General features: G+C 41.6%; 1 protein-coding gene and 1 pseudogene across 1 annotated transcript in view; one reads left to right on the top strand and one right to left on the bottom strand.

Annotated features, from left to right (window-relative positions):
- LOC114510000 (SV2 related protein) overlaps window positions 1-4575 on the bottom strand; it is a 53707-nt gene extending 49132 nt beyond the window's left edge. The window contains exon 1 of the mRNA XM_028528647.2: window positions 4282-4575. Within this exon, the coding sequence (XP_028384448.1) occupies window positions 4282-4316 (35 nt within the window). The 5' untranslated portion in view covers window positions 4317-4575. The remainder of the gene's footprint in view (window positions 1-4281) is intronic.
- Window positions 4576-10092: 5517 nt separating this feature from the next.
- LOC114509397 lies at window positions 10093-11044 on the top strand (annotated as a pseudogene).
- Window positions 11045-12745: the final 1701 nt, after the last annotated feature.

The following is a 12745-nucleotide window of genomic DNA, read 5'->3' as shown; positions in this document are numbered from 1 at the left end:
GTTCAAGTTTGGACATGTACTTTCATTAGCTTTCAGTAGGATATTTGCTTAGTGTTCTAAGAAGGAGACCGCAGCTTCCTGGTGCTTTACTACCTGAACAAGTTGGAGGATAAGAGAGACAAATCCAAAGTAAATGAAGACAAATAACATCAGTGTCATTGACTGAGCCCTTACTTGGAGCCCGCAACTGGGCCGAGAGCTCCGCAGTGGTGGTCTTCCCGCCACGCAGAGACCGTCACTACCCTGATTTAAAGACGAGCTCCCAGCCTTGGGGAGATAAAGTCACTGGCCCCAACGCCACCCAGATAATAAGTGACAGAGTCAGGATTTGAACCCAGATCTTTTCCCCCCATTTAAGACCAGGGGAAGTCAGGAGAAGATTCATTGAAGTGATGGACTTAAGCTCAATCTTAAAAGACATGGTTTGTAAAAAAGGATAGAAAGTGAATTGAGTGAGCATAGGGTGAAGTTCTAACTCCTTGTCACAAACTACAGGGTCCTGTATGGCTTGGTCCCTGCCATCCATCCTCTGCAGCCTTCTCCCAAGCCACTCGTTCAGTCTGCCCCACTGGCCTGACTTGGAGTTCCCCCCCTGACACAGTCCCCTTTGTCTGGATTTCTCCACGTCCCATCTCTCTTCCTGGACGACGCCTACACACGTCTGCGGACTCAGCCCCAGTGCCACTTCCTCAAGGAAGTCTTTTCTGATCCTCTCCCTCCTCGTTCTAAAACTAGTCTCATTGGACCCTGAACTTGTCCTTGTGTAGCCTGTAAGACCATTCTCCTAATTATTGGGCAGCTATGTGTTCAGCGTCTGCCTTTCCCACCAGGTCAGTGCCATTCAATAAACCTTTCTGCAGGGATGGAAATGTTTCTGACCTGAGCTGTGTTTACAGCGGCCACTGGCCACATGTAGCTAATGCGCACCTGAAATGTGGTTAGTGCTACCAAGGGACTGATGTTTCAAATTCCATGTATTTTATCTATAAATTATACTTATACTATATATTATACTGTAAAGGTTGTTTCACATACAAATTGCATGATTTAGGCTTAAATTTAAATAGTCACATGTAGCTAGTGACTACTGTATCAAACATTATGGTGCTGGATTACAAGCATCTCAAGGGCAGGGATAATGGCAACCTTATTCAGTTGTAGAATCTCTTGTGTCAAGGATGGCACCCAAGTAAATTGAATGAATGAATAAGAAGTTGCTTTCAAGAAATCATCCTAGAAAGGAGAGACTCGGAACAGTCTAGCTTGCAGAAGGTCACACATCAGACCAAACTAGACACCAAATTTCAGCTTCTTGGATCTCCTGTACATGGTGTTGTGCCCGAGTGGACAGCAGGTGAAAAGCTGAGGTTATCCACGGTCTCAAATGAGCCATCCTAGAGCTCTGTGGAGGAGACCCCAAGTACAAGGAGGAGTTGTTTCCTTAGCCACCCTCATTCCCTTTTCCCTGAGCCCTGACCCTGTAAACTACTTAGTGGCTTATAATCTATTAACACTTGGCCTCCCAAGGGTCTGAACCTATTCCAAAGCCCACGCTTGGCAACCTTCTACAAGGCATTCCAGTTTTTAAAGCCATATTGCTCTCGGGAAATCTGCTGCCTAGAAGTTGTGCATAACGTAGACAGGGTGTGGTTTAAAGCCATCCAAGTCATGTTTGTAACCCACTCAAATCCACACAGCTATTCCTTTTACTTTACTCTTTAAAAAAACAAAAATCAAGGTCAGTACATCTCAGGGCTAATTTTGACCTCATTCAAATGTAGTTTGGGGTTTGCAGATTACAGTTTTTGGAAGTCCAACATCAGGAGCCAATATATTTTGTTTTTATAGATGATGTTTCAGATGTAATAATTATAATAGTTAATGTATGTTGAGTGGTTTGTATCTGTCAGGTATGTGGTACATATTAGCTCACTTGAGCTTCACAATAACCCCATGAGCCAAGTACTATGGTGACCCCCATTTTATGGCTAGAGAAACTGAGTCTTTAGAACGGCTAAGTCACTTGCTTGAAGTCACATAACCAAGAAGTGGCAGAGTCAGGGTCTGAACCCAAGTCGGTCTTATGGAAGGACCAGTGCTCTTCCCCAGTACACAATTTGGCCTCTCTAACAGATATACATGTATTTGTGTGCATAAAATGTCAGAAAGAATAAACAAGAAACATAAAACTGGGGTTTGAGGAGAGACTGACTTTTTATTCTTGTGCTTCTTTTTGAACTTTGCCCTACATAGTTGATATAGTACTTTATCTTATATGTTAATAAAAATAAATTAAGTTTTAGCCCTGGCTAATGTAGTTCAGTGGATTGAGTGTGGGCCTACAAACCAACGGGTCAGTGGTTCAATTCCCAGTCAGGGTACATGCTTGGGTTGTGGGTCAGGTCCCCAGTAGGGGTCATGTGAAAGGCAACCACACATTGATGTTTCATTCCCTCTCTTTCTCTTTCTCCTTCCCTTCCCCTCTCTCTAAATAAATAAAATCTTAAAAAAATAATTAATTTTTAAATTTAAGTAAAAGCCTCTTATTATTTTACCTTTTTTAATTAAGAAAGGAATTGTAGCCCTGGCTGGTATAGCTCAGTGGATTGAGCACGGGCTGCAAACCAAAGGGTCGCCAGTTCGATTCCCAGTCAGGGTATGTGCCTGGGTTGCGGGCCAGGTCCCCAGTAGGGGGCGCGTGAGAGGCAACCACACATTGATGTTTCTCTCCTTCTCTTCCCCTCTCTCTAAAAATGAATAAATAAAATCTTTAAAAAAAGGAATTGTGACAATAATGTCGCACCTATATATTAGTAAGTTAAATATACATGAACCTCTGAGTAATTTGCAAAGTTCACATGCTCTGACATTGTTTGAAAATTTATGCCAGTAAAACTGCAGCTCCAATATGAATTGCATTGTTATTCTGAGTACCAAATTTTGTATTTGAGTTTCTGAATTATTTTTTATTTTGAGATAATATGTTGGTTTTTTTTAACATGATTATTTATTTTCAATGAAAGTAGTATGTTTTCCTTGAGAGATTTGCACTCAGATATGTCCATTTTTATGTATTCATAGATCAACCTCTGCATATTATCAACTGAGCATCCTTGAGCAATTGTGAAATAATGTTGTATTACATAAGATATGTTATTTGTGGGTCCATTAATAAGAGCTTAAAATTAAAATTTGAATTAATTAAAATATGCAATGAAAATTAATTTTACACAGATTAAGAAGTAAATATTACAATATCCTTCAGTATTCAGAGCCTCAGAGACCTATATCAGTCACACTAAAAGTCACTTGGGAGAATTCCTCAGTGGCTTAGAGAGAGAAAAAAAATTGAAGTCCAGAAAATACACACATGCTAACAATATTATATCCTTCCCAACAAATTCAAATGGTGTCTACTGTTATCCATTTGGGCTAGTGCTTCTAAAAAAAAGAAAACAACAGTGCCTCTTAATGTTCTTTTTAATGTCCCATCCCACACTCTTGGAGTTTGCTTAATAAATCACCATCGGCTTGTGGTAGAAGAAATCCATAAGCCCCCTTGCAAGGCCCCCGTCCTTTCCGTTGCTCGGTCGTATTCCCTCAAGAGTCTCAGAACAAATTTGGTATCACTTTAAAATGCCCATCCTCTGAGCAGTGTATTCCTGATGCTCCCAAGGATAGCTGTTGACAGTGAGTCTCACTCTAGCTGTTACAAAAGCCTTCCATTCAGAAGAAGGCAAGAGGTTTCAGCGAGGGTGCTCAGCCCTCTCATTCACACACTTCAAAAACAACCGGACTTTGCCCAAGCCTCCCCTCTTGGAAGGCATCTTAGCTTTTTAGAAACCAGTTTGCAACATCAATTATCATCCCCTTCCAAAAGACCTTGCAGAAAAATGAGGAATTTCACGGCACAGGAGAAGGGCTGGAAATAACCGATGTCATTGCATGGGCTCATAAATTCAGTCCACATTTGCAAACAGCAGCTAATGCTTTCTTAAAACACAGACCTCAAAATCCCTCTAGGATTGAGAGCAATTAAAAGGGAAACCATAACACCCTGTAGGTCCCCATAAGATTCTGACGGATCTGAAAAATCGAACTGCCTCAAAGATAGAGACCGGGCTCCTGGGGTAGGAAAATGGCTTTTCTCCTCCAGGCCTAATTCTTCCCTCGGAAACAGTCCCCTTTGAATTCAAGAAGCCATGCGGCGATGCCCCCCTGCAGGTTTTCCTTTTTTAAAGGAGAGCCTGCCTGCCTCTCACTCGCCCCCATGGTACTCACGGCAGCTGCCTTAGCTGGAATAAGTCTTCCTCCATGTCCGCGCTGCGCCAGGACGAGCCCTTTTCATGGCCCTTACATGGTGGTGGTGGATGACCAGCACTCGGGGTTTCAGCACCGGGGTGCCGGACAGCTCCCGCGCCGCTTCCTCCTTCTGGCGGCAGCTGCTCGGGGGAGGAAGCCGCCAGGGACCAGCCCACGAGACAAAGCCGCCGCCGCCAGGAGACCGCGGCGAGAGTGGGCGGAGAGGAGGCGGCGGAGGGCAGAGCCGGCTGTGCAGGGAGAGGGGGCGGGGAGAGCCCTTCTGGTTAGAAGAATTTACTAGCTCTCTGGGGCTGGTGGTGTTTTACTGGGGTGCCCATAGGGCGCCCCAGCCCGTGAAATGGCTGTCGAGGTACCAATGAGCACTCTCTGGTTGACGACGCCTCTCTAAATGTTTATCTGTAGGGATTCATTAATGTTGCGATGGGTATAGTATCCTTGGAATTCAGGCTGTTATCACAAATGCAGAGAATGAAAAAAAAAATTAATGTAATCCTGCGTTCAAGCACTGTTTATTGAGTGCCCATGGTGTGCCAGGCACTAGGCGTGTGACAGAGAACAAGTCAGACATGTCATTGTCATTACGAAGCTGAAGGTCTAGTGAAATGAATCAAGAAAAAATGTAAAGTAGGTATAAAAAGGGCAAAGAGCTCTCATTCATTCATCCAACAAGCATTATTAAGTGATTTCTACAGCTGCGACGCTGGGAAATCAAAGATTAATTAAACCAAATTATTCTCCCCCATCTAATTCAACGGGGAGTGACTACTAATGCATGTGAGATTTCTCTTACAGGGGACAAGAATGTTCCAAAATTGAATGTGGTAACAGGCACATATATTAATTATACTAAAAGCAACTTTGAAATGTACACTTAAAAAGGGTGAATTATATGACATGTGAGTTCCATCTCAAAAAAAGCTGTTCCTTTTATAAAAAATTACTTTTAAAATTGGTTTCCAATTTTTCCAACATATACATAGAGAGATTTTATATAATAAGATTATGAGCTTCTCGAGAAAAGGGGAGACAGCATTTCTCCACTGGGTCTTCCTTTCTCTCTGGCCCCTGGCAACCAGGGTGTAAAACCAGCCCGCCCCACACACAGCCCAGGCTGCAGCCAGGCTGGAGCAAGCCTGGCACATGTATATTCCCTGCCTGCACCCCCTGAAAACCTGGAGAACAGTATTTAGTACATGATAGTCAATGGAAACAAATCTTAGAGAATTAAATGAATACATAATGGTTTCATTAATTTATAATATGTAATGTTTTCTCTTCTTTTATAGAAAATGGTTATATTTTTCTAAAGCAGTGGTTTTTCACCTTCGTATGTGGGTCAGCACCCCACCCCCCCAGAGGGCTCATTAACCCACAGCTGACTGGGCCCCACTCCCACCATCTGGAATCCAGCAGGTCTGGGGCGAAGCCTGAGCTTGCATTTCTGACAGGGTCCCAGGTGATCCTGGTGCTGCTGAGAATTGTGAATCCCTGTTCTGAAGTTATATCTGGATGAGAGTATGAGCCAAGAAAAATATAGCTCGTGTTTTCATACCTCTGACCTTTGAGACATCCTTGGGCAGCTGAAAATATCCCAAAGGCAGTTGCCTCCAGCTAACCACAGTACCCATACGCCTGGGAAATGGGGGCATGCCAAAAGCCAGATGGGTTTTATTCCACATCAGAGTACCTCCCCGTGATGTCCCTCCTCATGTTCCTTTTTAAATTTTTATTTATTGAGCTTATAGAGAGAGAGAAAGGGGGTGAGAGAGAGAGAGAAAAAAATAGAAATGTTGACTTGTTGTTCCACTTATTTATACAACCTTGACATATCGGGACAATGCACTAGCCAACTGAGCTACCCAACCAGGGTTCTCCTCATATTCTTTTTTAAAAAGTGAATATTTTTAAATAGAGGCTGAACTAGAGACTGGCAAGCTGCCCCTTAGCCTGAAATACTGAATATAAAAAGCACATGCTGTCCCTGGCTGGTGTAGCTCAGTGGATTGAGCGCGGGCTGTGAACCAAAGCATCGCAGGTTTGATTCCCAGCCAGGGCGCATGCCTGGATTGCAGGCCATGGTCCCCAGCAACCACACATTGATGTTTCTCTCCCTCTCTCTATCTCCTTCCCTTCCCTCTCTAAAAATAAATAAATAAATCTTTTAAAATTTTTTTAAAATAATAAATAAAAAGCATGCGCTATGTAAAAGCAGTTCTCCAATCAGCTGAGTTGTAACCCCTATTTTTATAAAGACAATATTCTTAGTTATAAAAATGGCACTTAATTTTACAAAGTAAGCCTATGGGTATAAATTGATAGGGAGTTGTCCATTTTGGGAGGGGGAACTGACATTGGAGAAAAAACTGAGCGGGAAAACTACAACTGTTTACTCCAGGTCGCTGGGGTTGTGCTGGGAGGTTTAGGTATGCCCTGACTTTGCCCCAGGAGCCAGCAGAAAGGGGAGGCTTGGCTAGGAATTAAGCCTTCGTTTAAAAATGTCAAGGCAAGCAACTTCAAAGAATCCTTTGGTCACATGTCCCATTCGGCCACAAAGTACAAGATGTCTAATCTATGACTAGAGAGGCCCAGAGAGGCTAGGGAGAAGATCCATGCAGCTGTCTTGAAAGACAAACTCTGAAACTCTCCCAGTAAAAAACTGCAATCGCTCAAACGATGTGTTTGGGAGGGATGTAAAACACCCCCCTTCCGGGACTCCCAGCATGCTCATGGTGCCGAGGTGTCCCATCACACCAGAGGTGGAGGTGAATCGGTGGCCAGTACCCCTGTGGAGAGGTAGCAAAGCGGCTGTCAAACAGAAGCAGCTCACAATGCCTGAGTCGTCATTGAAGGAATGGTGATCTTCTCTCCACAATATCGGCTTGTGTTTCCATTTTCACTCATTCAAAGTATTGAAAATGTCTCTTGTTAGTTCTTCATCGACCTATTGATTAGTTAGGACAGTGTTGTGTAATTTCCACCTATTTATGAGTTTTCCAACTTTCCTTCTGTTATTGATTTCTAATTGTATTCCACATGGTCAGAGAACATACTTGGTAGCTCTGTGTTTTTAAGTTTATTGAGACTCGTTTTTATGGCCTAACATATGTTCTACCTTGGAGAACATTCCACATCCACTTGAGAAGAAAGTTAGATCTAGTTGCTTTACAGTGTTTCTCAAGTCTTCTCATCCTTGCTGACCTTTTGTCTGGTGATTTTGTCCTGTATGGAAAGTATACTGGATATTGAAGTCTCAAACTATCATTATATTTTTAAAAGAAGATTTCACTTATTTATTTTTAGAGAGGCGGGAAGGGAGAGAGAAGGAGAAACATTGATGTGCAAAAGATACAGAGAGTGGTTGCCTCTCATATGCCCCCAACTGGGGACCTGGCTGGCAATCCAGGCATGTGCCCTACACTGGGAATTGAACTGGTGACCCTTTGGTTCGAATGCCGGCACTCAATCCACTGAGCCACACCAGCCAGGGCACAACTATTATTCTTGAATTGTTTGTTTCTCCCTTCCTTTCTGCCCTATTTTTCTTCATGTATTTTGGGCTCTGTTGTAAATGCATGTATGCTTACAATTTTATATCTTCTTGGTGGATTGACCCTTTTGTCATTCTAAAATGTCCTTATTTGTCTCTAGTAACAATTTTTGGCTTAAAGTCTATTTTGTCTGATAGTAGTACGGGCAGGCACGCCTGCTCTCTTTGATTACTGTTTGCATGACAAAACTTCTCCCAGCCTTTTCCTTTCAACCTGTTTGTGACTTTGAATCTAAAATGGGGGATTTTTTAGACATAATTTGATCACATTGCTTCAGCCATTCTGCAAATCTCTGGTTTTTAATTGGAGAGTTTAATTAATTTAAATTTAATGTGATCATAGCTCATATAGAATTTACATTGCTATTGTACTGTTTATTTTCAGTGTCTGTTTTGTTGTCCAGTCTTTCATTATTGCCTTCTCTTGTGTTAAATATGTATTTTCTAGTGTACTACTTAAATTCCCTTGTCATTTCTTTTACTACATATTTTTAGTTATTTTCTTAATGGTTACCCTGGAAATTACCATTAATACCTCAATTTATAGCATTCTAGTTTGGATTAATACCAACCTAGTTTCAGTAGTATACAGAAAACTTTGCTTTAAAAAGTTTAAATAAAAATAAAATGAAAACATTTACTTAAAAAACTTTATATATCTCATTCCTCCTTCTTTTCTTCTTTTAAGCTTTTATTGTCACAAATTACACCTCTGTGCACTATGTGCTCATGAACATAGATTTATAATTATTGCTTTATGCAGTTCCTTAAAAAATATTTTTTCTATATTTTATACTAACCTATATAAATGCCTTTACTAATGCCCTTTATTTCTTCATGTGGGCTTGAATTACTGTCTAGTGTACTTTCATTTTAATACGAAGGATTCCCTTTAGCATTTTCTGTAGGGAAAGTCTACTAGTGATAAATATAGTATTTACTTATCTGAGAATGTCTTAATTTCACCTTCATTTTTAAAGGAGAGTTTTGTCAGATATAGAATTCTTGGTTGACAGTTTTTTTTAAAGAACAGAAGAATTTTGAATATGTTATACGACTTCCTTCTGACTCCTATGGTTTCTGATGATAAGTCAGCTGTTAATCTTACTGAGATTACTGTTGTGTGAGAATCACCTCTCTCTGATTTCAAAATTCTCTTTGTTTTTTGGCTATTTTAATGTGTCTAGCTGTGACTTTCTTTGAATTTATACTGCTTGGAATTCACTGAGTTTCTTGGATGTGTTGATTATTGTTTCCCATCAAATTTTGAAAGTTTTTAGCCATTATTTTTTCAAATATTTTTTTTCTGCCTCTTTCTTTTCTCCACTGGGACTCCCATTATGCATATGGTGTCCCACAGGTCTCTGAGGGTCTGTTCATTTTTCTTCATTCCTTTTTGTTCTGTTCCTAAAATGAATAATCTCAATGATCTATGTTTAAGTTCATGATTCTTTCTTCTCCCTATTCAAGCCTGTTGCCAAGACCCTCTAGTAATTTTTTTTATTTCAGTTATTCTTTTCAACTCCAGAGTTTCTATTTTTTAAATTATTTCTACCTCTTTCTTAATATCCTCTATTTGGTGAGATATTGTTCTCATTTTTCCTTTAGTTCTTTTACCAGTTTTCTTGAGTAGGGAAAAACCCACTTCTCCAATTATGTTTCCCTCTTACTTTCACACTCACAATACTTCTGACACCAGATGTGTGGGGTTTTCCCCTCACACCAAGCAACCCTCCATGACACTAGCTAGGTGTCCTACCAATATAAGTCAATTCTGACACTATCTCCCTGGAGACACAGTCATAGCCAATAGGTCAAGGTCTCAGTTTCACAAGACAGCTCCCACTGCACTTCAGATGCCAATTGCAAGTAGCAGTTTGCCAGTAGTTAGCCACAACTTCTGCCTGATTTGGCTACAAATTGGAGGTTCCCATGACCTCCTCCTCAAGTTTGATTAATTTGCTAGAGTTGTTCAGGGAAACTTCATGTCATACAGATGCACGGCCAGTTGAGGAGATACATAGGGTGAGGGCTAGGACAGTCCTCAGTGTGTGGGAGCTTCTGTCCCAATGGAGTTGGGATGTGCACTCTCCTGGTGTGGGTGCTTTTGCTAACCTGGAAGCTCTCCATATGCCTTACTATTGGGATTCCTACCTACCTGGAAGAAAATATAAAGCAATGATATATATGTTTTAATCTAAAAAGACTTTCCACGGTACCCAGAGAGGGGCCCAGATAGCATTGTTCTCGGTTCCCATGTAACTTAAAGGGAAACTTTCACAAGGTCAGGAGTCCTTAATGTCCTGCAAATGAAGGAGGAGGATGTCCCCAAATTCCTTGCAGCAGGCACCCATTTGGGTGGCACCAACCTTGACTTCCAAGTGGAACAGCACATCTACAAAAGGAAGAATGACAGCATCTACATTATAAATATGAAGAGAACCTGGGAGAAGCTGCTTCTGGCAGCTCGTGCCATTGTTGCCATTGAGAACTCTGCTGATGTCAGTGTTATATTGTCCAGGAACACTTGCCATCAAACTGTGCTGAAGTTTCCTGCTGCCACTGGAGCCACTCCTATTGCTGGCCACTTTACTCCTGGAGCCTTCACTAGCCAGAATCAGGCAGCCTTGTGGGAACCAAGACTTCTGGTGGTTACTGATCTCAGGGTTGGCCACCAGCCTCTCACCCAGATGTCTTACGTTAACCTGCCTACCACTGCTCTGTGTAACACGGACCCTCCTCTGTGCTACGTGGATATTGCCATCCCTTGCAAGAGCAAGGGGGCTCACTCAGTGGGTCTGATGCAGTGGATGCTCGCCTGGGAAGTTTTGTGCATGCATGGCACCATCTCCCGTGAACACCCATAGGAGGCCATGCCTGATATCTTCTTCTACAGAGATCCTGAAGAGATTGAGAAGGAAGAGCAGGCTGCTGCTGAAAAAGCTGTGACAAGGAGGGATTTCAGGGTGGATGGAACTGCTCAGCCTGAGGTCACTGACTGGTGTGAAGGCACAGGTGCCCTCCATGTCTATTCAGCAGTTTCCTACTGAAGACCAGAGTGCTCAGCCTGCCACTGAAGACTAGTCTGCAGCCCCCACTGCACAGGCCACTAAGTGGGTTGGAACAACCACTGAGTGGTCTTAAGCTGGTCTTCCACAAACGTGTAACAGAATGGAAATATTTCTAAAAATATAAGGTTTCTTTCAAAAAATCATTAAAAGATACCCAATTGGATTCTAGATATTTCCTGTGGCTTTATATGACAATGTGATCACAATTTCTGAGACCTTTCTTCTGACATGCAGGAGAGCCAGAAGAGGGAGTGAAGAAGGTATTCAGAGCTATACTCCTCTCTCTCTAGGCCACTCACTCCTCTGGAACCAGGGAGAAGACTTTTGAATCACATTTAAGCTTTACATTAAAAAAATAAAGAGGACACCAATTTATATACTGAAAGGAGATGAATCTCTGAAAGTAGATACACAGTTGCATTATCAAGGGAACTACCTACTCCATGGTGTGAAAGGGAGAGGACCAACTCAGCACACATGGGGGCAGTTGGAAATAATGCTGATTTTGGTTTTTAATCCTCAAGAGTTGAGGGTCCTGAATAAATCATTTGCCTGCAGAGCAATCCCAGCTGCTGAAAGATCTCCAAGACTCTGAACAGTGACTGTGTGAGTGCCAAGGTGTCTCAAACCCTTGATCTGCTGGATGGATGCTAGAGCAGGCCTTGCTGGTTCCTGGCTGTGGCCTTATTATCATAATGAGTAATATATCTTTATTGATCAGAACATCTCTTAGTCAAGGACAGCCATCCCCCTATTTGTTAGAGGAGCAGTGAGAGTCAGGCTGGAGGAGACATGGTCAACTTCATGAAATGTGAAGTACTGTTGTTACTCACGTGGCTGTTGCACGAGTTAAATCAAAATAAGGTATATAAAGTGCTCAATAATGTTTGTGAATGGATTAGGTATGAATATACTCTATAAGTGCCAATTATTTAAACTATAGTCCAGAATGTACACTTCTAAGTAGGATCTGTGGGTGGGATGGCAGGAAGTAGGGATTCTCTAAGTGTATTGCAGGACCCCTGCCTGGGGACTCCTTCAGGGGATATTGAAGTCAAAACTATTTTCATAATAACGCTTAGACATTATTTGCCTTTCCCACTCTTGTTCACTCACGGTTGTACCTTGGAATTTTCCAGAGGCTACACAACGTGTAATGAAGTCATGGCTGTGATGTCTAATGGAGGATATACTTTGGTATTCTTAGGTTTTAAATTCTTCCTCAGTCTTAAGTGGCTTCCAGGAGCTGAAGGTGGGCGGGTGGAGGATTTCACAGTGGGACAGGGAGTAACTTGGTGGGAGGGGGAATGATGAGTCTATATCTTAATTATGGTAATGGTTACATGATTATGCATTTGCCAAAATTCATAGAACTATTCGCTAAAGCTAGGTGAATTTTACTGCATAAATTATACTTCAATTTTTAAAAACCTGGAAGTTATTTCTTAATTTTAATTCATCATAGTATAAATATAGTTAGATAACCCACATAAACAAAAGCTCTACAAGCTTAAGTATACCAAGGGGTTCTTAGACTGAAAGTTTTTGAGAATCACTGAGTGAAAGCATGGATTTCTTTACTAAGCAGTTGTAACTGTTTGCTCTGGAGTTGGGGAAAGTGATTAATAGAAAGGGCAAATTCTCTCTAGCTCTAATGCTTTGTAAGTTGTGCTGTCCAACATGGTAGCTACTGGCCACCTGTGGCTATTAAGCGCATGAAAAGCAGCTGTTCCAAATTGAAATGTACTAGATTAAAAAAACTAATATATCTCATTCATAATCTTTATGGAGAAATGACATATGA

The sequence above is a fragment of the Phyllostomus discolor genome, chromosome 13, assembly GCF_004126475.2.
Source record: "Phyllostomus discolor isolate MPI-MPIP mPhyDis1 chromosome 13, mPhyDis1.pri.v3, whole genome shotgun sequence".
NCBI lineage: Eukaryota > Metazoa > Chordata > Mammalia > Chiroptera > Phyllostomidae > Phyllostomus > Phyllostomus discolor.
Note: the sequence above shows the minus strand (reverse complement) of the source record. Positions and strands in the feature narration are given on the sequence as shown.